Source organism: Gymnoscopelus braueri, assembly GCF_963280865.1.
Source record: "Gymnoscopelus braueri genome assembly, chromosome: 14".
Lineage (NCBI taxonomy): Eukaryota > Metazoa > Chordata > Actinopteri > Myctophiformes > Myctophidae > Gymnoscopelus > Gymnoscopelus braueri.
In genome coordinates, this window is record NC_137619.1 from 52,595,429 (window position 1) to 52,618,933 (window position 23,505).

General features: G+C 40.6%; 1 protein-coding gene across 2 annotated transcripts in view; it reads left to right on the top strand.

Moving 5' to 3' along the window:
* Positions 1-1,504: 1,504 nt before the first annotated feature.
* Positions 1,505-23,505, top strand: part of ninl (ninein-like) — a 110,858-nt gene continuing 88,857 nt past the window's right edge. For both annotated transcript variants that reach the window (XR_013934387.1, XM_080448567.1), the window contains exons 1-4: positions 1,505-1,547; positions 12,956-13,185; positions 14,722-14,818; positions 20,364-20,569. Coding sequence is in view for 1 of the 2 variants with exons in the window: in XM_080448567.1 (XP_080304693.1) it covers positions 12,982-13,185; positions 14,722-14,818; positions 20,364-20,569 (507 nt within the window). In the remaining variant the exon portion in view is untranslated. The remainder of the gene's footprint in view (positions 1,548-12,955; positions 13,186-14,721; positions 14,819-20,363; positions 20,570-23,505) is intronic.

The following is a 23,505-nucleotide window of genomic DNA, read 5'->3' on the forward strand; positions in this document are numbered from 1 at the left end:
CAGTGGTCTAAAGTAACTAAGTACATTTACTCAAGTACTGTACTTAAGTACAATTTTGGGGGATTCTTTACTTTACTGGAGTATTTCCAATTTTCAATACTTTTACTTCTACTCCACTACATCTCAGAGGCAAATATTGTACTTTTACTCCACTACAATTATTTGAAAACTTTAGTTACTAGTTACTTTGTAGATTTTGATTATTATTACAAAACATACATTAACCACTTAATCAGCCCTATATAAATTTCGGCCATTTGAAAATAGCAGATCTACAAGCTCACAATGCGTTGAAACGCGACGACGCATTGTGAGCTTGCATGTAGATCTGCTATTTTCAAAATATATTTTTTATACATTTCATACATTTGAAAACCTTTGAAATGGGACATTCTGCATAATGAGTACTACTTTTGGTGCTTAAAGTACATTTTGATACCAATACTTTTTGTAATTCCAGACTTTTGCTTGTGACAGAGTATTTCTACTGCAGTACTTTTACTTTGTAGTACTTTTTCAACCACGGCATGTCAGCTAGCCTGGTAAACCCTCCCTCCGGAAATCTCATTTCTATTTGATTCCACACTATTTGATTCACTCCTGGAATCAAATAGAAATGAGATTTCCGGAGGGAGGGTTTACCAGGCTACATGTCAGCTACCATTGCACTAGCCCTGAAACATGACTGGCATATCATGACAGTCATGGCGCTACTTGTTCCTGTTTTTGAAAGTTTTACATTTACAAACTGTACATCTGCATAAACGTTTAAATTTCAAATATAAATTGCTTACCCTATGTCCATTGATGTTACAAGTTAAAGCGCCTGGGTCTAAGTACCCGTATCTTCCGTATTGTTCAATAAAAAGCATTTTAATCCGATTGGTGGCCATTTTCTCAGATTTTTTTCCATATGCTTTCAAATACGCGAACCTATTGGTTGGAAGGTGTATTGCACTTTGATACATTATAAAAAATAAAAATAAAAATAGAATATGGCCGCCAATCAAATTAAAATGCTTTTTATTGAACAATACGGAAGATACGGGTACTTATACCTAAGCGCTTTAACTTGTAACATTTATGGCTTTGGGGTCAGCACTTTATATTTTAAATATGAACGTTTAAATAGATGTAGCGGTTGTTTTTAACACTTTTAACAGTGTTTTTTTCAGGAACAAGTAGCGCCATGACTCATCCATACGCTGTCCACTGGCAGTGGCGCCACCTTGTGGTTGACAACATGTAACATCTATATTTTATTCGGGGGTTTCAGCTCCTTCTTCCTCCCCCTCCTCCTCCTCCTCCTCCTCCTCCTCCTCCTCCATACATGCACACATCCAGCGGAGGGACAGACAGACAGACAGAGAGAGAGAGGCAGCAGAGCGGACTCGTCCCGGCCGTGTATCGGTTAGCACAGGACAGGAGCCTGGAGGAGAGGGAGAGAACGGAGGAGGAACATTCATGGAGGATCCGTGACTCCTGTTTACCGTGAAGGAGGAGGAGGAGGAGGAGGAGGACAAGGAGACCTTACTGCAAAGCGGGGGGTAAGAGAAAAGAAATGAAACTAATCCTAGCATATTTCTGCTTCTCATTTGATTGAGACACACACGCACATAAGTAAGTTGTGTGTCCGTAACGTTCTCTGGATACAGTGGTAGCGACCCGCTTTCAGACACGTTTCTCAGTCTATAATAGAATAGATAGGTTGTAGTGACTTTAGTGACTTTGTTACAGTTTTAGCGTGTTGCTTTTAACCCTTCGACTTCCTCGTCTCGAGCCTTTTGTTTCGGCTGCTCTGGCGCCTGGTTCCCATGGTGAAGCTACACAAGGAGCCAAGTGGCCAGCAAGTCATTCTGTGGGTTGCCAGGTCTGCTTATTATACGCGACTTTTGGGCTTGTTTTTCTGTAAAGTTGATTGATTGAATACTTTATTAACAGAAAGTAGGCTACAGTTCAATACAAAAGGGTGCTAAAAGGATTAAACCCAAGAAAGCACTATGGCTTTTGTTTCCTTTGGGGTCCTGTGTATTCAATTCATTGAAACATTTAATGACAAACAATAAAACATCACATGAACGAGTAGTAATCAAGAAGAAAAAGATATACAGTAAGAAGAAAAATATGTACTGTAAAGAAGAAAAATATGTACAGTAAAGAAGAAAAATATGTACAGTAAAGAAGAAAAATATGTACAGTAAAGAAGAAAAATATGTACTGTAAAGAAGGAAAATATGTACAGTAAAGAAGAAAAATATGTACAGTAAAGAAGCAAAATATGTACAGTAAAGAAGAAAAATATGTACAGTAAAGAAGCAAAATATGTACAGTGTACAGTAAAGAAGCAAAATATGTACAGTAAAGAAGTAATATATGTACAGTAAAGAAGCAAAATATCTACAGTAGAGTACAGTAGTTGTAAATATTGGTAGTTGCGGGTTGTGGGTTTTTTCAGGGTCTTGTTTTCTAAAGTGTAGTTGCTTATTTGGGCTTGCATATAGGTTTAAAATTAAAAGTGCTCACCTAATATAGTCGCTTCTTTTGGACTTGTTTTCATATAGCTGGTTGCTTATTTCTCTCACACAATCTGGCAACACTGGTGTGTGTGTGTGTGTGTGTGTGTGTCTGCTTCTACATAGCAGCAACATACTTTAAATGGGACGTATATATATATATATATATATATATATATAGTAGCTAGTACATATGATACATTTAATTCATATGAGTGTTGATTATAGATACATGTTTATTGACATTGCATTTAGAAACAAACACCATTCTGTTCGGTGGTATTGCAACCCACTACAAATAGTATAAGATAGTATAGATGTTGGCTTGACGGCTTGTAAACGTAGGCGATTAGTTATAAAGGGAAACATGCATCGTATAGTAAGATATTAATACCAAATCATTGACAACTAGAAAAAGTGCTCCTCGGAGCACAGGTCTCCGCCAGGTCAGGTAGGTTATTGTGGGGCAGCAAGGTTCGGAATTAGCCAATCAGGATGGACTATGAAAAATTGGACGGAACCATCTTGATCACTTGACTATATGTGTACCGATTTGCATGATGTTTGAATTTGTAGGAGTAATATAAAAAAGAAAAGTGTTGCAAAATTGGCCTCCTGGTGGCGCTATAATAGGGCAATGTTAAAAGGGTGACATTTGTTCTTCAATGTAGTGCGAATGTGCATTCAAAGTGTCACCACAATTGGACGCTGCATTCATGATTTGTGGCATTTTGTTCAAAACGGGCCACTCCTGCAAACCTTAGATGTCAATGTTAGCCAATCAGGATGGAATATGAAAATTTTAAAAGATCCATCGTGATCACATGACTATAGAGATCAAGTGTACCGATGTGCGTGAAATTTGGATAAATTCTGAAGGCTTAATATAAAAAAATGTGTTTTACATAAGTCGGCCTCCTGGTGGCGCTATGAAAGGCAAATGTGAAAAATGCTGGTCAGTTGTTTTTCCTTGGCCTCTAGGGAGTGTGCGTGCAAAGTTTCATGCAGATCGGTGCAGTTATAGTTAAAAACACAAATCGTCCATTTATAGCGCCACCATGAGGTTGATTTGAACATTTTCAAGTGGCATTTCTTCCTTGGCCTAGTGGGAATGTGCGTGTGAAATCTCACGGAAATCGCAAGCTGATTTGAGGCATTTTGTTGAAAACTGAGCAATCCTGCAAACTTTGGAAGCCAACCTTAGCCAATCAGGATGAAATATGGAAAATTGGACAGATCCGTGTTGATCACATGACTATAGAGATACTGTGTACTGATTTGCGTGATGTTTGGATAAAATCTGTAGGAGTACTGTCAAGAAATGTGTTTTGCTAAAAGCGGCCTCCTGGTGGCGCTATAAAAGGCTAATTTGAAAAATTTGGGGCAGAGGTTCTGCTCTGGCATCCAGGGAGTGTGTGTGCACAGTTTCACTGCGATCAAGCCAACGGTGCCGGAGATTAGCTGTACACAAAATGACAGAATGACGGACGGACACACACACGGACGGACGGACAGGGGGCAAAACATACTCTCTCGCCATGCCTTTCGGCCTTGCGGAGACAATAATGTACAATTGCAGCCTGAACAGTGGTGTAAACTAAAAGTAAATCATTCTGGTACAACAGCATGACCCACATGCTGCATTGTTTACTATTTAATGCAGTTATTATTTTGCACAAGCACACGTGTTGTCTTTAAGATAAAACCTTTTTAGTGGGCAGACATACTGGGCACCTGAGAAGTCTGGCCACCTCAATGATGTGAAATTGACTTTTTTTCCCCTTCCCAAAACATGAAAAAGCAAAGAATAAAAGTATGCTTTGAAAAATGGTGTGAAATAATGTGAAGTGTAGGCTACTGCACATGTTTTGAACGTGCACGGTACTGCACATCATTATCAGACCAAAATTTACCCTTCAACTTCTTGTTTATGCCTTATTGACTGGCTATTACACAGGTGTTGTAGCAATTGTTGAAATTGGCCTTAAATGTCATGTATAGGCTACCATTCTCCAAAGAATACATTTATTTTGGGCCACATTGAGGTGCCCAGACGTCTCAGGTGCCAAAACGACAATCAACAGTTCGACATAGTGGGTATGAAGAGAGGGTCTTCATGCTGTACCATATCAGTGTCAGTGAGAAGGAGAATACTAATAATGACATAGTTTCTTCAGTATAGTCAGCCCAAAACAATCTGATTTCCTATCCAGATTGGAGTGGGACTGGTTTTATGCAGTCTGAACAAGGCTAAGGAATGTGATTAAAAAACAATGCGACTCCAATCTGGATAGAACTAGGGTTGGGTTCCGGAACCGGAGGAATCGGAGAAAACCACATCCAACGTTAAGGAACCGGAATTGGTTCCATCACACATTTGGAACCTTTTTTCAAGAACCGGTTTTATCACACTGTCAGAGTTGGTTATGTGGACTTCACGTCTGCTATACAATTACTATATGAGTGGTTCTCAAACGCTTTAATTTCAAGGACCACCATAACTCCTGAGAGCAGTGGCGGAAAAAGTACAAAAATGTTTTACTTAAATAAAAATAATAATACTGCAAATAATTGTAGTGGAGTTAAAGTACAATATTTGCCTCTGAGATGTAGTGGAGTAGAAGTAAAAGTATAGACAATTGGAAATACTCCAGTAAAGTAAAAGTACCTCAAAACTGTATTTAAGTACAGCACTTGAGTAAATGTACTTAGTTACTTTACACCACTGCTTGAGAGTGTATCCATTTGGTTCCACAATACATACACCCAGGTCACTATAAAAAAACACTAACTAAATGTAAAACTACAGTACTTAAAAGCATGATATATTATAAAATCCATTTGGAACAATTCTATATATATATATACATTGTATATACACATTGTTACTGAACAAACACTCTATAGCAATGATTACTATCACAATATAGAGCTATTTAACACTGTTACTGAACAAACACTCTATAGCAATGACTCACAATATAGAGCTATTTATCACTGTTACTGAACAAACACTCTATAGCAATTACTCACAATATAAAGCTATATAAAGCAGTACAGTATCAGTACAAAGCAAAGGAGGCAGGAATGTCATGGAGAACATGAAGGCCATGGCAGCCTTCTGCCCTTCAACAAAATGATATACCATAAGGCCACAGTATTGCCTTGATGCCTTGCCATCAGTATGGTTTTCAGACACCCCAGTGTCTTGTTGGGATTCTAAATTCTGAAATAAAAAGCTGTATTTATGTATTTTGCCGATCATTATTGTCTCCGCCAGGCCGAAAGGCATGGCGAGAGAGTATGTTTTACCCCCTGTCTGTCTGTCCGTCCGTCCATGTGTCCATCTGTCTGTGAGCGGCTAATCTCCGGCACCGTTGGCCCGGTTGCTGCGAAACTGTGCACACACACTCCCTGGGTGTCAATTTTTCTGCCCCAAATTTTTCACATGGGCCTGTTATAGCGCCACCAGGAGGCCGATTTTATCCAAACATCACGGAAATCGGTACACAGTATCTTTATAGTCATGTGATCAAGACTGATCTGTCTGATATTTCATATTCCATCCTGATTGGCTAAGGTTGGCTTCCAAAGTTTGCAGGATTGGTCCGTTTTTAACAAAATGTCTCAAATCATGAACGCAGCGTGCGCTTTCCGTGAAAATTTGCACACGCACATTCCCACTAGGCCGAGGAAGAAATGCCACCCTTTTCACCTTGCCCTGTTATAGTGCCACCAGCAGGTCTAATTTAGCAAAACACATTTTTGCGACAAAATGCCTCAAATCATGAATGCACGCACATTCCCACTAGGCAGAGGAAGAAATGCCACCCTTTTCACATTGGCCTATTATAGCGCCACCAGGAGGCCACAATAACCTACCTGACCTGGCGGAGACCTGTGCGCCGAGGAGCACTTTTTCTAGTTGTAAATGAATTCGTCCTTTTGTTTTGTTTGATGGCCTCGCTGCCCTGTCGTTTGGCATCAAAATGCACTACACCAAAGACCAAGTGGCCTTGCCCCTTAAAACAATGAAATTTCAGGCCAGGTACAAAGATAAAAAAACATTATCATGGGGCGGCAGTGGCTCAGGGGTAGAGTGGCCGGTAGGGCGGCCGGATGGAAGCCGTGAGGTTTCCAGTTCAATCCCGGTCTCCCCCAGAGTTAGTGTCGAAGTGTCCTTGGGCCAGACACTGAGCCCCTAATTGCTCCTGATGAGCTGGTTGGTGCCTTGCATGGTTTCCTCCGCCATCGGTGTATGAATGTGTGTGAATGGGTGAATGTAATGCACAATCTACGTGAAGCGCTTTGGATAAAAGCATCCTTCAACTTCACGTTTATGCCCAAAATGATTGGAAATACTGGTTTTGGAGCAATCGTAGAAATATTAGACCTTTATGGTCGAATGTCCAAGCATGGTCTAATCATGTACTATACTTTACATCACTTAAGACTATACAAATATCTTACGTTTTTTACATTTTGGAAAAGAAATAGACAATTTTACATGGAGGTGTCCACTCTTCCTGTTACAGAGCAGACAGCGTCCAGCTGTGTCCCGGCCTGACGTCAACTCTTGTGTTTTATCCCAGAGACAGACCTTTAATAGCTCTATGTGATCAGTTTTAGTCAGTGGTGGAAAAAGTACTCAAATGTTTTACTTAAGTAAAAGTATCAATACTGCAATGTAGGAGAGTACTCTGTTACAAGTAAAGGTCCGGAATAAAAAAAAATACTTGAGTAAAAGTGCAAAAGTATTGGTATCAAAATGTACTTAAAGTACCAAAAGTAAAAGTACTAAAACGTTTGAAAATTGCAGTCGCATCGCGACGCGTTGTGAGCTTGTAAATTATTATGATGTAATAATTTATATCTGCAAAGTAACTAGTAACTAAAGTTTACAAATAATTGTTGTGGAGTAAGAGTACAATATTTGCCTCCGAGATGTAGTGGAGTAGAAGTAAAAGTATAGACAATTGGAAGCACCTCAAAATTGTACTTAAGTAGGCTACAGTACTTGAGTAAATGTTCTTAGTTACTTCACACCACTGGTTTTAGTGGTGTCTGTAGTTGTCTGAGAGGTTATGTTGAATAGCAGCCTTGCTGTTCTGTAAATTAAAAACTCTGTTAATGTTCTACACTGATGTGTGGTGGCATTCCAACACAGTGTGTTGGGGGGGGGGGGTAGTAGTCATTTAGTGAGGACAGACAGAGAGACAGAAGAGATGCCAGGACAGACAGACAGACAGACAGACAGACAGACAGACAGGTAACTGTAGTGTAATGTTTTATAACAGATAGACAGGTAATATTGATGTGCTTTATGTCAGTGGTTCTCAAAGCGAGGTCGGGGACCCCCGTGGGTCCCAGAGGGCCCCCAGAGGAATAGTTTCATTACACAGGTGTTTCACCAGCTATAAGTTATGTATGTGCCGCAACGTGTAGGCTCGCTATTTCCCATGCTTGCCTATTAATACATTAGCCAATATACATTAAAAGTTTTTCAATTTTGCCACAAGAGAGCCTTGGTCTTTCCCTTTTTTTGCTATGTAACTTTATCACCCAATTGTAAGAAATAGCACCTTAATAGCAGCAATATAACTTATACAATTGGGGTGGTTGTATTCGGTCTTCCTCTTCTATTGAGACATTTAGATGTGTCTAGGTGAGACATGACCTTTGACACCAATTTTGACCTGAAGGTTGTTCAATGTATCCCCTGAGCAAGCAGACAGGCTCCGTTAGCTCAAAGGTACAAGAGGAAAAGTTACATAGTGCAGCTTTACTCTAATCAAACAACTAAGATCTTCTCTTATGGGGGGTCTCTGGCACTAAATATTTTGACATGAAAATGTTTGTGAACCACTGCGTGCTTTACAGTATGTACAGTAAACGGGAGGAGGACAGTGTTTGAAAGCTCTGTAGTAGATTGGATTTGGTCACACAGCTGCTGATGAATTTCAAATCTTCACACTCAGTCTGTAACAATTAATACCCTGGCCACCAGTGGTGGAAAAAGTACTCAAATGTTTTACTTAAGTAAAAGTATCAATACTGCAATGTAGGAGTACTCCGTTACAAGTAAAAGTCCGGAATTCAAAATTTACTTGAGTAAAAGTACAAAAGTATTGGTATCAAAATGTACTTAAAGTACCAAAAGTAAAAGTACTAAGATGTTTTAAAATAGCAGATCTACAAGCTCACAACGCGTCGCGAAGCGACGCGTTGTGAGCTTGTAGATCGGCTATTTTCAAACAGCAAACTATTTTCAAATAGCCTATGTATAAAATAGGGCTAAAGTGGTTCATGTATATTTTATAATGTGATCATTTTTATCTGCAAAGTAACTAGTAACTAAAGTTTTCAAATAATTGTAGTGGAGTAAAAGTACAATATTTGGACACGAGATGTAGTGGAGTAGAAGTAAAAGTATTGGAAATTGGAAATACTCAAGTAAAGTACAAATACCTCAAAATTGTACTTAAGTACAGTACTTAAGTAAATGTACTTAGTTACTTCCCACCACTCCTGGCCACACACACACGCACGCACGCACGCACGCACGCACACCCACACACACATTCAACTGCACACACAGTACTTGTTTGTCGTGTCTTGATTACTATGTTTAACTTACTACTTGTTTATTATTTTAGGTGAGAACCTTGTTTAAGCCCTATATGGGTTTCCTTTTGGGTGTCTTTTAATAAGTGTTACCTTTTATTCTGTTTTATTGTGCAAATAAATGATGGTGACCCTCTTTTGGGGGTTTTATCAAATACTGTAAATCCTGTCTTATTCCCTTGCGTCATCATGGTTTGGTAACCTGCCTCCGGACAAAACAATATTCTCTAAACCAAATAGTCTCTGTGCATCTCGGTCCATTTTCACATGGCTTTTTTTCTTTTTTATTGGCTCAGCTATGAAGGTATGTGTTTCCGGTGCCAATCTGCTGCTGAGCCAATCAAATGAAGCTATGCATGGGGAACTGACCCGGAACAGGAAACCGGTATGCCACCTTCTGGAAAAGGGAACTATAGTAAAAAATATTCAATTATTAAAGATACGCCATCCCAATTGGAGCTGAGAATCTATGTACATCTGCTATGTTTGAGACAGTTTGAAGACATTAGACATTATTGAATTATTCATATTATTTCTGAAACATGTTCAATAATTTAGAAATACTTAACTCAAATCTTTGTATGGGGGGGGGGTCCCTGGCACAAAATGTGATCAGATGGGGGAAATACATGTGGGGGTCCTTGGCGTGAAAGGTAAAATGGTACACAAATCCTGATCTCGCGAACGTCCGTTTACTGGTGCTAGATCCCGCGAGAGCGTGTTGCTGGGACAGAGAAAGGCTGATAATAAAGTGGATTTTCTCCTGATTTGTCTCTCTGAAAAAAAGCAATTTTAGTGTCAAAATCTTGGGTATATTATGTGGCTTGTGACGATCGGATCGGGTCCAATATTTAGTTCAGAAGAACCATGGAGCTAAAGAATGGTTCAGAAGCTGTGTTCACGTTCACTCTTCCATTGGAATCAATAGACTCCAACCTGCTTCCTGTCTCCTAAAAAAAACGTTCCGCCAACTTCACACAGATACAGGAAGTAAACCGGAGATGGCATCTTATTATTTTTTCTGTCTCGGCTATAGTTTTGCACAGTGACTATTGTCAAGTGGGCAGTGGCGGGAAAGTCACATTTACTTAAGTATTGTACTTAGGTACAATTTTGAGGTATTTTTTTGCTTTACTTGAGTATTTCCAATTTCCAATACTTTTACTTCTACTCCCACTACATCTCGGATCCAACTATTGTACTTTTACTCCACTACATTTATTTGAAAACTTTAGTTACTAGTTACTTTGCAGATATAAATGATTATGTTATTAAACATACATTAACCACTTTAGCCTTGTTTTATACCGAGGCTATATTGAAAATATCTACAAGCTCACAACGCGTCGCATCGCGACGCGTTGTGAGCTTGTAGATCGGCTATTTTCAAACATTTTAGTACTTTTACTTTTGCTACTTTAAGTACATTTTGATACCAATACGTTTGTACTTTTACTCAAGTAGATTTTGAATTCCGGACTTTTACTTGTAACAGAGTGCTTCTACTTTGCAGTATTGATACTTTTACTTAAGTAAAACAGTTGAGTACTTTTTCCCACCACTGCAAGTGGGCCAGTAAGCTAATCGGTGAGTCTCAACTCAATCTGTCAGTTCTAATACTCCTCACAGCTGCCACGTAAAGCCAGTTCCATATCTCTCTACACTGTTCCATCCTCCACACAGTGTATTTCAACTCCTCCTCCTCTCCGGTCAGCTGGTTTCTGGCCCCGAGGTGGAGAAATAAACAAAGTATAAATTCCTTTGTACCTGCAGCCACTGCACTATACTTAACAAAGATAACACCAGAGCATGTACCTCGCCTGGGCAGTGGGCACGGCACTTCAGCTCTGAGTAGGTCAGCGTATATTTGCCTCTCTCTCTCTCTCTGTGTGTGTGTGTGTGTGTGTGTGTGTGTGTGTGTGTGTGGGTAAATATTGTACTTTTACTCCACTACAATTATTTGAAAACTTTAGTTACTATTTACTTTGCAGATATAAATTATTATATTATAAAACATACATTAACCACTTTAGCCCTATTTTTATTTTATCTTTAGCTCTACAAGCTCACAACGCGTCGCGATGCGTTGTGAGCTTGTAGATCGGCTATTTTCAAACATTTTAGTACTTACTTAGTATACCAATACTTTTGTACTTTTACTCAAGTACATTTTTAATTCCGTACTTTTACTTGTAACAGAGTACCTTTACATTGCAGTATTGATACTTTTACTTATGTAAAGAATTAGTATTTTTTCCACGTGTGTGTGTGTGTGTGTGTGTGTGTGTGTGTGTGTGTGTGTGTGCGTGTGCGTGCGTGCGTGTGTGTGTGTAAAAAGCACTGTTAGGACATTCCTCCTCATAGTAGGGTGCTGGGCGATGTGACAATGACGTCTTCAAATCAATATCGCGATTATTTAAGACTTTTGCCTAGATTACGATTTATTAATGATTTATTAACCACTTGAACCCCAGCGTCTCTATTCTGGGGGGAACATTTGCCAAATATAGCAGATCTACAAGCTCTCAACGCACAGAGATTTGGTGACAGGAAAAAGGCGGTCCAAGTACAGTAAACTGTCCGTTTCACTATGACTCGAGGGTTTAAAGCGGCACTGTGTAACTTTGTTTTAATGAATAAAATGTAATTTTGTCCAATCAGGTAGAGTATGTTAATACAATGTAACTTATACAACTGGGGTGGTTGTATTTGGTCTCCCTGCTCTACTATTGAGACATTTTAGATTGTGTCAAAGAAAGGTCAGGTCTCACCTAGACACTGACAGGATCTGACTCAAAGTTTGACCTGAAGGTCAAGATTCAATTTCTCCCCTGAGCAAGCAGGCAGGCTCTATAGACCATATTCACACGGCGGCCATATTGGAATTTAACATTGAAAGTGCCGCCACCCGGGGTGGCTACTTTCATTGACTTCATAGAAACATGGCCGCCGTGTGAATATGGTCTATTATCTCAAGTCTCAGGTATAAAAAAAAAGAAACATTGGGGGTAGAAGAGGAAAGGTACATAGTGCTAGCCTGGTAAACCCCGCCTCCGGAAATATCATTTGTATTTGATTTCAGGAGGTCTGGCATGAAAGTCTGTTTGGCTTTTCGGCTGTGGGCGGTAGCTGGGCGGGAGTAGTACCGTTGACTGACAACTCCTTCAGCCAATCAGCAATTAGTTCCACCACCACCACTACAGAGCAACGTGACGCAAGGGAACTTTTGAAAGGGCCATGCCGAAAATAGGTTGCTTTATACGGATACAAGAGTATCACTGCCCGCCCCAGGACCAGACATGCCAGTTCTCAGAATTTTTATTTTTTAAATAGGCTCTGTCATGATTAATTGACCACATATATGAAGTTAAACAACTAAATGCTATCAGAAAAATATCTTAAAAGTAAATTCCGTGCCACAAAAAAAGAAGTTTGAGAGCGTTTTGAAGTTTTAGAACAGCGGACAAAACAGCGGTGAGAGTTTCAATGGCCGCCGTTTGTTTTCGCTCGGCTGCACTCGGCTCCATTCGGGTTCCACCTGATTGGCCAACGTGCACTGTCACTCACAGAACAATGAGCGAGGACGCTGATAGGCTAGTCCATTTTGTGGACGACGAAGAAACGCCCAGATAAGCTCGCAGGCCAGACCCAATTCCTGAAATCAAACGCAAATGAGATATCCGGAAGGGGGGGGGGAGGAGGGGGGTTACCAGGCTAACATAGTGCTGCTTTAAGTGGTTAAAAATAAATAGTAACAATACCTGGTCATGACCCGCTCTGACTGTGACAATAAAACTTGTTCGTTCCTGACTTTTTAGGTTGTGGGCGTAGCCTGGGCGGCGTGATGATGGAGGAGGCGGAGGAGGTGGAGGAGGAGGAGCAGAGCCGCTACGTGGCGCAGCTGAAGGCGGAGTTTGACAGCTGTGACACCACGGCCACGGGCTTCCTGGACAAAGAGGAGCTGACGGCGCTCTGTCAAAAACTGCACCTGGACGCTCACCTGCCCCTCCTGCTGGACACTCTGCTGGGACCGCGGCACTACGCTAGGGTAGGACGCACTGTAAACCATTACCCAGGTGCCAATAGGCTCTATGTACAGCAGCCGTATTGGAAGGAAATTGGGCCTCTTCCTTACTTCCTTCACAGGAATTACCAATGATACTAATGAAGGCTCTGTTGCATTGAGTGTAGCACAGTGGCTCTCAAACATTTTAATTTCAAGGACCCCCATAACTCTGAGAGAGTACAAATGGAACCAAATGGACCCTTACGGGTCCATTTGGTTCCATTTTTACACTCTCAGAGTTACACACCCGTAAAGGGGCCATTTGGAACCCCGTGGACCACACTTTGAGACCCCCCTGACTCTGTTTGACCAGAATGGAACAGAGCCTTAATTAGTATTATTGGTAACACCTGTTAAGGAAGTAAGAAGAGGCCCAATTTCTTTCCAATATGGCTGCTTTGCATAGAGCCTATACTGTATCAGTACTGCAATATAGACATACTCTGTTACAAGTAAAAGTCCGGAATTCGAAATTTGTTTGAGTAAAAGTACAAAAGTAGAACGTACTCATTATGCAGAATGTCCCATTTCAAGTTTTCTAAATGCGTACAAATCTTTTGAAAATAGCAGATCTACAAGCTCACAACATGTCGCATTGCGATGCGTTGTGAGCTTGTAGATCGGCTATTTTCAGATCGCCGAAATATATATAGAGCTTAAGTAGTTAATGTATGTTTAGTGCTAAAAATCTAAATCTAAAAAGTAACTGGTAACTAAAGTGTTCAAATATTTGTAGTGAAGTACAATATTTGCCTCTGTGGAGTAGAAGTAAAAGTACGGAAAATTGGAAATACTCGACTAAAGTAAAAAATACCTTAAAAATGTACAGTACTTGAGTAAAAGTACTGTTACTTTACACCACTGCTGTCGAGCAAGGCACTTTAGCTCTTCTTTTTTAAAACGTCGGACCAGCTCAGTGGCCTAGTGGTTAGAGTGTCCGCCCCGAGATTGGAAGGTCAGGGTTCAATCCCCGGCGGATAATATGAAAGACTATTAAAAAAAACGGTACCCATTAAATGCCTCCCAGCATCAATGTTTGGATTGTGGGGGGTAAGTACATATGCATGACATACGCAGGGTGTACTTTTGGCTGAGGGGGCGGAGCCAAAAGTACACCCTGCGTATGTCACTGATCACATCACCTCAATCAATTATCCTTTTCTAGGCAACTCAGAAGGGGGGGGGGGGACTTTTTTCTTATTTCCACACAACAGCTCTAAGGTGTATTAAAGACATAGTTCAATGTTGAAAATGAGTGGTCTTCCCCTTTAAGCCCTTAATTGTTCCCCGAGCGCCGTAGAATGTCTGCTCACTGCTCCTGGTAGTTATAGGATGGGGTAAATGCAGAGGACAAATCTCACGTGACGTCGGTGGTTATTAAGCAAGGCACTTGGCTGTTTACTGACATGTAAACAAAGGCGTGTGTCGTTGTGTGTTTCTAACATGTAATGAACAATGGGTTGTTGTGTGTTTGTAACATGTAATAAACACGAGTGTGTATGTTGTGTGTTTTTGTAGGTGAATTTCGAGGAGTTCAAGGAGGGCTTCGTGGCGGTGCTGTCGCGCTCTCTGGACTTCAGTACATCCGAGGAGGAGAGCAGCTATCTGGAACCAGGTATGACAGGATGCTGGCAGCCGTCGCCATTATATCATTTTACTACCACCATTCATTGTCACGCAAATAATCGCGATTAGCGATTTAATTGTGATTCTGCCTTATATATATTGGAACATATAAAGCACATACACCTACCAGTGGTGTAAAGTAACTAAGTACCTGTACTCAAGTACTGTACTTAAAAATTATCGCACGATATTGTAACCCTTTTTCACCCGTTGCCAAATATCTAAGTGATCCTGGGCGCTACACTCCCCCCGCCAGCCTAGGGAGCCCAGAGCCGAGCTCATGCCTCCTTCAATGCATGAGAGCCAACTGACCTTCTTATCACCTGACAGGGGGGGAGTTTCCCCGGTAGGACGTAGCGCGTGGAAGGAACACGTTGGACATATTTAATAACTTTATACTTTCAAAATGTTTCACAAATTGTGGATCTAGTAATATACTAAATCACGTGTCGCATCGACCCTTCCTCTTAGCCAGGCCTACTTGTTGTCAATTATTTGTGCGAGCTCTTGTTTTTATGGGATCTTGTTTATTCGATACACTTATTGGTTTTAGCTCTTGCTCATTTGATTTTCCTATTTTGTCTCATCTGTTTAAGAAAGTAGGTAGCTGATATATTGCACTTTTACCTCAGCGCTAGGTATACTCTTAGTTGCTTGTTTTAGAAGAGAATGCACTTAATACTTCTGGTGATCAGTAGTTTCCTTCCCTACCTATGTTGTTGAATGCACTTACTGTAAGTCGCTTTGTAAAAAAGCGTCTGCTAAATGACTGTAATGTAATGCATTGTGAGCCTGTAGATCTGCTATTTACACTATTTTCGGAAAATGATTGTGATTATCTCAAATAATTGAGCAGTTATCTGAAAGGCGATTATGTAATACTTTGTGATAGGCCTACTCATGTCCATCACGTGAGTTGAGTGTATTTTTTGAGGTGAACCATGTGCTTAGAGTGTTTCTCAACCCTTTGGCCCACGGACCACTAAGCGGCCCCTGCCTCACAATGTGTCGCCAATGTGCAGCACATTGTGAGCTTGTAGATTTGGTATTTTTTCCATATTTTCTTTTTCATAAATGTTTTTTTAAGACGGGTCTCCTCCCTTTAGGGTTGGGTTCTGGCTCTAATGGAAACAAAGAAAACATCACACAACGTTCACAGGTTCTGGAAATGTCTCAGGTTCATGTACATTTCTGGGTTAAAAAGCATAACCATATGAACGCAATCCATATGGTTATGCTTTCAGTGGATGTGAAATGTGAGACGTGGTCATCTTAACCCATTCAAACCGGGAACGCATCTGTGTCACTTTTAGATTTCTTTGGCCATTCAAAAATAGCAGATCTACAAGCTCATAGAGTGCCGTGCTACAGTATGAGCTTGTAGATCTGCAATCTTTTTTTGAAAGATCGTGGAAAATGTGTGCAAATCTTTGCATATATATATATATATATATATTTTTTTTTTTTTTTGTAAAAGCGAACATTTGTAACTCAAATCTTTGCTTCTGGGGGATTCTACAAATGTCTTCTAAATCCTAGCAGTTTAAAATATATATATATATATTTGGCCGTGGACCCCCATCTCAAAATGTTTTGTTCCAGGGGACCCCCCCCCAGAAGTTGTAACAGAGTTAAAAATGTTTGCTTTAAAACAAATATATATTCAAAGATTTGCACAAATGTAAACTATTTAAAAAAAAATAGCAGATCTACAAGCTGATAGCGCTGCACCCTATGAGCTTGTAGATCTGCTATTTTTTGACTAGCCCAAAGAAATCATAAAAAATGACACAGATGCGTTCCCGGTCTTAATGGGTTAACACAACCTACAGTATGAATTGTACAACATGTAATCAGTGGTGTAAAGTAACTAAGTACATTTACTTAAGTACTGTACTTAAGTAAAATGTTGAGGTATTTGTACTTTACTTGAGTATTTCCCATTTCCAATACTTTTACTTCTACTCCACTACATCTGAGAGGCAAATATTGTACTTTTACTCCACTACAATTATTTGAAAACTTTAGTTACTAGTTAGTAGATTTTTATTATTATTACAAAACACACAATACCCACTTCAGCTCTATATATAATTCGGCCATTTGAAAATAGCAGATCTACAAGCTCACAATGCGTCGCGATGCGACGCATTGTGAGCTCGTAGATCTGCTATTTTCAAAAGAGTTTTTATACATTTTGGGACATTCTGCATAATGGGTACTTTTACATTTGTACTTTAAGTACATTTTGATACCATTACTTTTGTACTTTAAGTACATTTTGATACCATTACTTTTGTACTTTTACCCAAGTCAATTTTGAATGCGGGACTTTTACTTGTAACAGAGTATATCTACATTGCAGTATTGATACTTTTACTTTTCCACCACTGCATGTAGAACTTAGTCGCTGGCTGGCTCGTCCTTCCTTACAATCCTTACAAAACACAACTATTCGTGGAGCCAAAGGTGGGGTTCTGGGCCTGTTCTGGAGACTGACGCTCTGACCACAATTGCAAACAGACAGCCCGGGGTAAATGTAGGGCAGTGAGCAGTGAGCACACAACCAGCACAGTCACCAGAGTGTGTGTGCGTGTGCGTGTGCGTGTGCGTGTGCGTGTGCGTGTGCGCGTGTGCGTGTGCGTGTGCGTGTGCGTGCGTGCGTGCGTGCGTGCGTGCGTGCGTGTAGTGGTGTAAAGTAACTAAGTACATTTACTCAAGTACCGTACTTAAGTACACTTTTGAGGATTTTTTTTACTTTACTGGAGTATTTCCCATTTTCAATACTTTTACTTCTACTCCACTACATCTCAGAGGCAAATATTGTACTTTTACTCCACTACAATTATTTGACAACTTTAGTTACTAGTTACTTTGCAAATATAAATTATTACATTATAAAACATAAACTAAGCACTTTAGCCCTATTTTATACCCAGGCTATTTGAAAATAGCCAATCTACAAGCTCACAACGCATCGCATCGCGACACGTTGTGAGCTTGTAGATCTGCTATTTTCAAACACTTTAGTACTTTTACTTTTGGTACTTTAAGTACATTTTGATGCCAATACTTTTGTACTTTTACGTAAAATTTGAAATTGTGGACTTTTACTTGTAACAGAGTACGGTACTTCTGCATTGCAGTATTGATACTTTTACTTAAGTAAAACAGTGGAGTACTTTTTCCAACACTGCACACGTGTGTGTGTGTGTGTGTGTGTGTGTGTGTGTGTGTGTGTGTGTGTGTTTGTGTGCGCACGCGTGTGTGCGCGCACGTGCGCGTGCGTGAGCCAGAAATCATCAAGCGTCATGGTAAATTAGAGGTTAGCCAAAAGTCTGTCAGTGAAGAATGCGGCTACAGTGAGGTCTGTCACTGTAAATAGGATCGCGTCTGGGAATCACATCCTCCCTGCATTCAAACGAGAGAGAGGAAGGGGCGTAGCGGCTCAAAACGAGACGGCACTGGTACTTGGACCTTCATCTGACCGTGAAGTCGAGATACGTACACATATCATCTGATAGCAAATGGAATTATGTTTCTGTTTGTCCTAGATCAGGGGTGGGCAACTTTGATGATGGACAGGGCCACTGTATATTTCCACACTCACTCCAGAGGGACACATTGCATATACTGTCGGGCAGTACACCTCTTATCTCTGTATTTTAACTGTATTCGTAAATTAATGCCGTACTTCGCCCATGTCACACAAAAGTAGCAAAAATAGCCGAACTACAAGCTCAAAACGCGTCGCAGTGCGACACGTTTTGAGCTTGTAGATCTGCTATTTTGGAATTGGAATGCTGATTTTTTTTTTGGGCTATTTTTTAATTAGAATCCTGAAAATTAGCATTTTCATTTCATTTCAAATGCATTTAGTTATACTCATGTTAACTTTATGAACTTAAATACAAATACATTGGACATAAAAAAGACAATATAACTTTAATACTAGTCATTAAGCTACTAATAAAGACTGAATTAATTAAAGCGGGTCATGTTTGCATGTTTGGAATTGTAACAGCTGAAATCAATAATATATCAGCATTCTGATATTAACCTGCGGGCCGCATTAAATGAAGGTGGGGGCCGCATGTGGCCCCCGGGCCGCCAGTTGAACATGTATGTCCTAGATCAACCCCTAGCCTTGCTTTGGATCGAGACGCTCATACGATTCTTTTATCGATTCTCACATTTGTGGATCTATGACAGTCCTTGTGACTTTCCCCAGATAATAGTGTGTGGAGTATCGCGTTTAAGGCCCTTACATCTCCGTAATTTGACAAATTATGAATATTAAGTGCTTACCCCAAAACTACGGATGTTAACTGACCAAACTCCCTTTGTTGTTCCATAATATTCCATTCCATATTACAGAATTCGTATTCAATATTTAATCCCGCCCGTCCCCGAATGGCATTGTGTTTTCTCCTTTCCGTCAAGTGCAATACCGGCTTTCACCTGCTGCGCCACAACTTCCGGCACATATCCATATAATACAGCCCAGTGGCTTAGACGGGATATACAGAATATATTTTGAATCTGTACATTTATGGAGATGTACGGGCCTTAACCCATTTAAACCGGTAAATAATCTGTCATTTTTAGATTTCTTTGGCTATTCAAAAATATATTTTTAAAGCGAATATTTGTAACTCAAATCTTTGTTTCTGAGGATTCTGCAAATGTCTTCTAAAACAGTTTAAACAAATAAAAAAAACTATGTTGCTATAATATCAGTAGGCTAGTTCTCAAACTTTTTTAATTTCAAGGACCCCCAAAATTATGTGTATTTGGCCGCGGACCCCCATCTCAAAATATGTTAGAAACACTATTTGGAGAAAGTCGTAACATAACTGTGACAAGGACTATCATAGATACACAGATCAGGTCAGAATGGATGAAATAAAACCATGACAGTCTTGATCCAAGGTTAATAAACTCCCAGATCCGTTTATGATGCCCACGTTCACCACCGGATTCTGTTGCATACGCAGTTCATGAAGAAATGCTGAATCATCATTCAGTGCATCGATTAAACTCTCATGTCTCATCATGTATCCCAGCTGGCCTAGGGTCAGATCCTACACTGTCTGTCTCTCAGCTTTCCTACTGTCTGTCTCTCCTACACTGTCTGTCTCTCAGCTTCCCTACTGTCTGTCTCTCCTACGCTGTCTCCCTCTCAGCTTTCCTACTGTCTGTCTCTCCCACACTGTCTGTCTCTCAGCTTTCCTACTGTCTGTCTCTCCTACGCTGTCTGTCTCTCAGCTTCCCTACTGTCTGTCTCTCCTACGCTGTCTCCCTCTCAGCTTCCCTACTGTCTGTCTCTCCTACGCTGTCTCCCTCTCAGCTGTCCTACTGTCTGTCTCTCCTACACTGTCTCCCTCTCAGCTGTTTTTATTTTTTAAATCCATGTTATCTCTTCATTCTCTCTTTCTCCGTCTCTCTCTCTCTCTCTCTCTCTCTCTCTCTCTCTCTCTCTCTCTCTCTCTCTCTCTCTCTCCCTGTCTCTCCCTGTCTCTCTGTCTCTCCAGTGGTCCCAGAGGAAGAGAAACCTAAGTTTGTGAACGGAACCAAGCGCTACGGCCGGAGGTCTCGCCCCGATGGCCCCGGTGGCGAGCGTACGGCGGGCTCCGAGGACTCGCCGCCGTACGGGACGGAAGCGGCCGACTTGTCGGCCTCGCCGCCCGGCGTCCGCAGGGCCAAGATCAGACGCTCCACCTCTCTGGAGAGCGTTGAGGTGAGAGGAGGGACGGAGGGAGAGGGGAGAGGAGGAAAGGGAAGGGAGGAAGGAAGCATTTGAGTTGGTTGTGTTTCTAGTGTGTGTGTGTGTGTGTGTGTGTGTGTGTGTGTGTGTGTGTGTGTGTGTGTGTGTGTGTGCGTGTGCGTGTGTGTGTGTGTGTGTCTATCAATACTGCAATGTAGAAGTTCTCCGTTTTAAGTAAAAGTCCGGAATTAAAAATGTACTTGAGTAAAAGTACAAAAGTATTGGTATGAAAATGGACTTAATGTACCAAAAGTGAAAGTACTAAAATGTTTGAAAATAGCAGATCTACAAGCTCACAACGCGTCGTGATGCGACGTGTTGTGAGCTTGTAGATCGGCTATTTTCAAATTGCCTTGGTATAAAATAGGGCTAAAGTGGTTAATGTATGTTTTATGATGCAATAATTTGTATCTGTAAAGTATAACTAGTAACTAAAGTTTTCAAATAATTGTAGTGGAGTAAAAGTACAATATTTGCCTCTGAGTTGTAGTGGAGTAGAAGTAAAAGTACAGTAAAGTAAAAATACCTAAAAATTCAAGTAGACGTGTCAGCTCATTGTTTTTATATTTGGCAGCTTGGGCCATGTCCACAGGCTGGTGGTCAGTCAGGGGCTTGAGGATTATGGGGTTGTCCAAGTGTAAGGCAAAGTAGCTTGCAAAATACTGCTCAATCTCCTCCATAATAGGCAGTTGATCTATTTGGAGGAGAAGGTAAAGGTACCCATCATTGTTTCCCGGTGTTGGTAACATGGCAGACGGAAGTGTATGACCTGTGATGACTGTGTTGCTTACAATTCTGTACATTCTGAACTTGTTTGGATTCATGCACTGGCATGCACCGGTTCGCATCCAGTTTAAGACCCTGGCGCGAGCATATAGGGCAGTGAAAGGACCAGCTCCTTCTTACCTCTGGGCTATGGTCGATGCTTACACCTCTGCCCGACCACTTCGGTCTGCCGCCTCGGGGCGACTGGTTTCCCCGTCGCTCAGTGGTCCTTCTGGCCGATCTACACGGTCACAGCTTTTTTTCTGTTCTGGCCCCACAGTGGAATGAACTCCCCACTGATGTCAGGACAGCAGAGTCACTGCCGCGTGATTATGGATCCCACCAACGCTCCAGGATATAGACCCGCCTTACCTGTCTGATTGGCTCCCTGGCAGGCATAGTTTTACTGGGGTTAGGGTTAGGGTTAGGTTTAGGCATAGTTGCAAAAACGAGAACTGTCAATCACAGCGACTACTGACCAATCAAAGCGGGGTTTGCCAAGAGCTGGCGTGCGATCCATAATAACGCGTCACTGCCCATCTTTCGCCGCAGGCTGAAAACCCACCTCTTCAGGAAACACTACCCTGACCCTGCCTCTTAGCCTTGCCTACTTGTTGTCGATTATTTTTCAGATAATTTTTTTGTTTTATTTGAATACACTTATTTGTTTTAGCACTTGCTCATTTGATTTTCCTATTTGTCTCATCTGTTTAAACAAGTAGGTATCTGATATATTGCACTTTTACCTTAGCGCTAGGTATGCTCTTAGTTGCTTGATCTAGAAGAGAATGCACTTAAGACGTCTGGTGATTAGTAGTTTCGTTCCCTACTTGAATGCACTTATTGTAAGTCGCTTTGGATAAAAGCGTCTGCTAAATGACTGTAATGTAATGTAATGTAATGCACTGAGACACATGTTATCTCGAGTGTGTAGGACATCAGAAGATATTTGGGCCCTTGTAATGTATTTTATAAGTGTGGACTCACATAAATGACGCGTTGTGAGCTTGTAGATCGGCTATTTTCAAATAGCCAAACTATGGGGCTGAAGTGGTATGTTTTGTCATAATAATCCAAATCTACAAAGTAACTAGTAACTAAAGTTTTCAAATAATTGTAGTGGAGTAGAAGTAAAATATTTGTCACTGAGGTGTAGTGGAGTAGAAGTAAAATATTTGTCACTGAGATGTAGTGGAGTAGAAGTACAATATTTGTCTCTGAGATGTAGTGGAGTAGAAGTTAAATATTTGTCTCTGAGATGTAGTGGAGTAGAAGTAAAATATTTGTCTCTGAGATGTAGTGGAGTAGAAGTAAAATATTTGTCTCTGAGATGCAGTGGAGTGGAAGTCAAAGTTTATGTTGCCAAAGCAAGTGTCAGAAACATAATAAAACAATTTAGGAAAGTATGTACAGTTGGAGAGGGTACAGCATTGTGTAAACAGAGCTATGTCACATTCGTAACTCGGAAAGACTAGCTTACCAAACCACTAATTTGCTGTTGGCAAGGGTACCCTGATATAGAGCTTTCAGGATGGATTTTGCAGTCACTTTTGGGACAATTAGCAGCCTTTTCCCCCAAAACAGTTTAAAATAGTGCACGAAAAGACTGTGTTTAAATGTAGTGGTGAAAGAAGTACTCAGATATTTTACTTTAAAGTTAAAGTAGCAATACCACAATATGAAAATACTCTGTTACAAGTAAAAGGCCTGTGTTCAGGATGTTACTTGAGTAAAAGTACAAAAGTATTGGCATCAAAATAAGCTTTAAGTACCAAAAGTAAAAGTACTGAAATGTTTGAAAATAGCCGATCTACAAGCTCACAACGCGTCGCATCGCGACGCGTTGTGGCTTGTAGATCGGCTATTTTCAAATAGCCTATAGGTATAAAATAGGGCTAAAGTGGTAATGTATGTCTTATAATTAAACATTTTTTATCTACAAAGTAACTAATAACTAAAGTTTTCAAATAATTGTAGTGGAGTAAAAGTACAATATTTTTCTCTGAGATGTTGTGGAGTAGAAGTAAAAGTACTGAAAACTGGAAATAAAACTAAGAAAACTCCAGTAAAGTAAGTACAGCACCTCTACACTCCCTATCTCTCTCTCTTTCTGTGTCTCTCTCTCTCTCTCTCTCTCTCTCTCT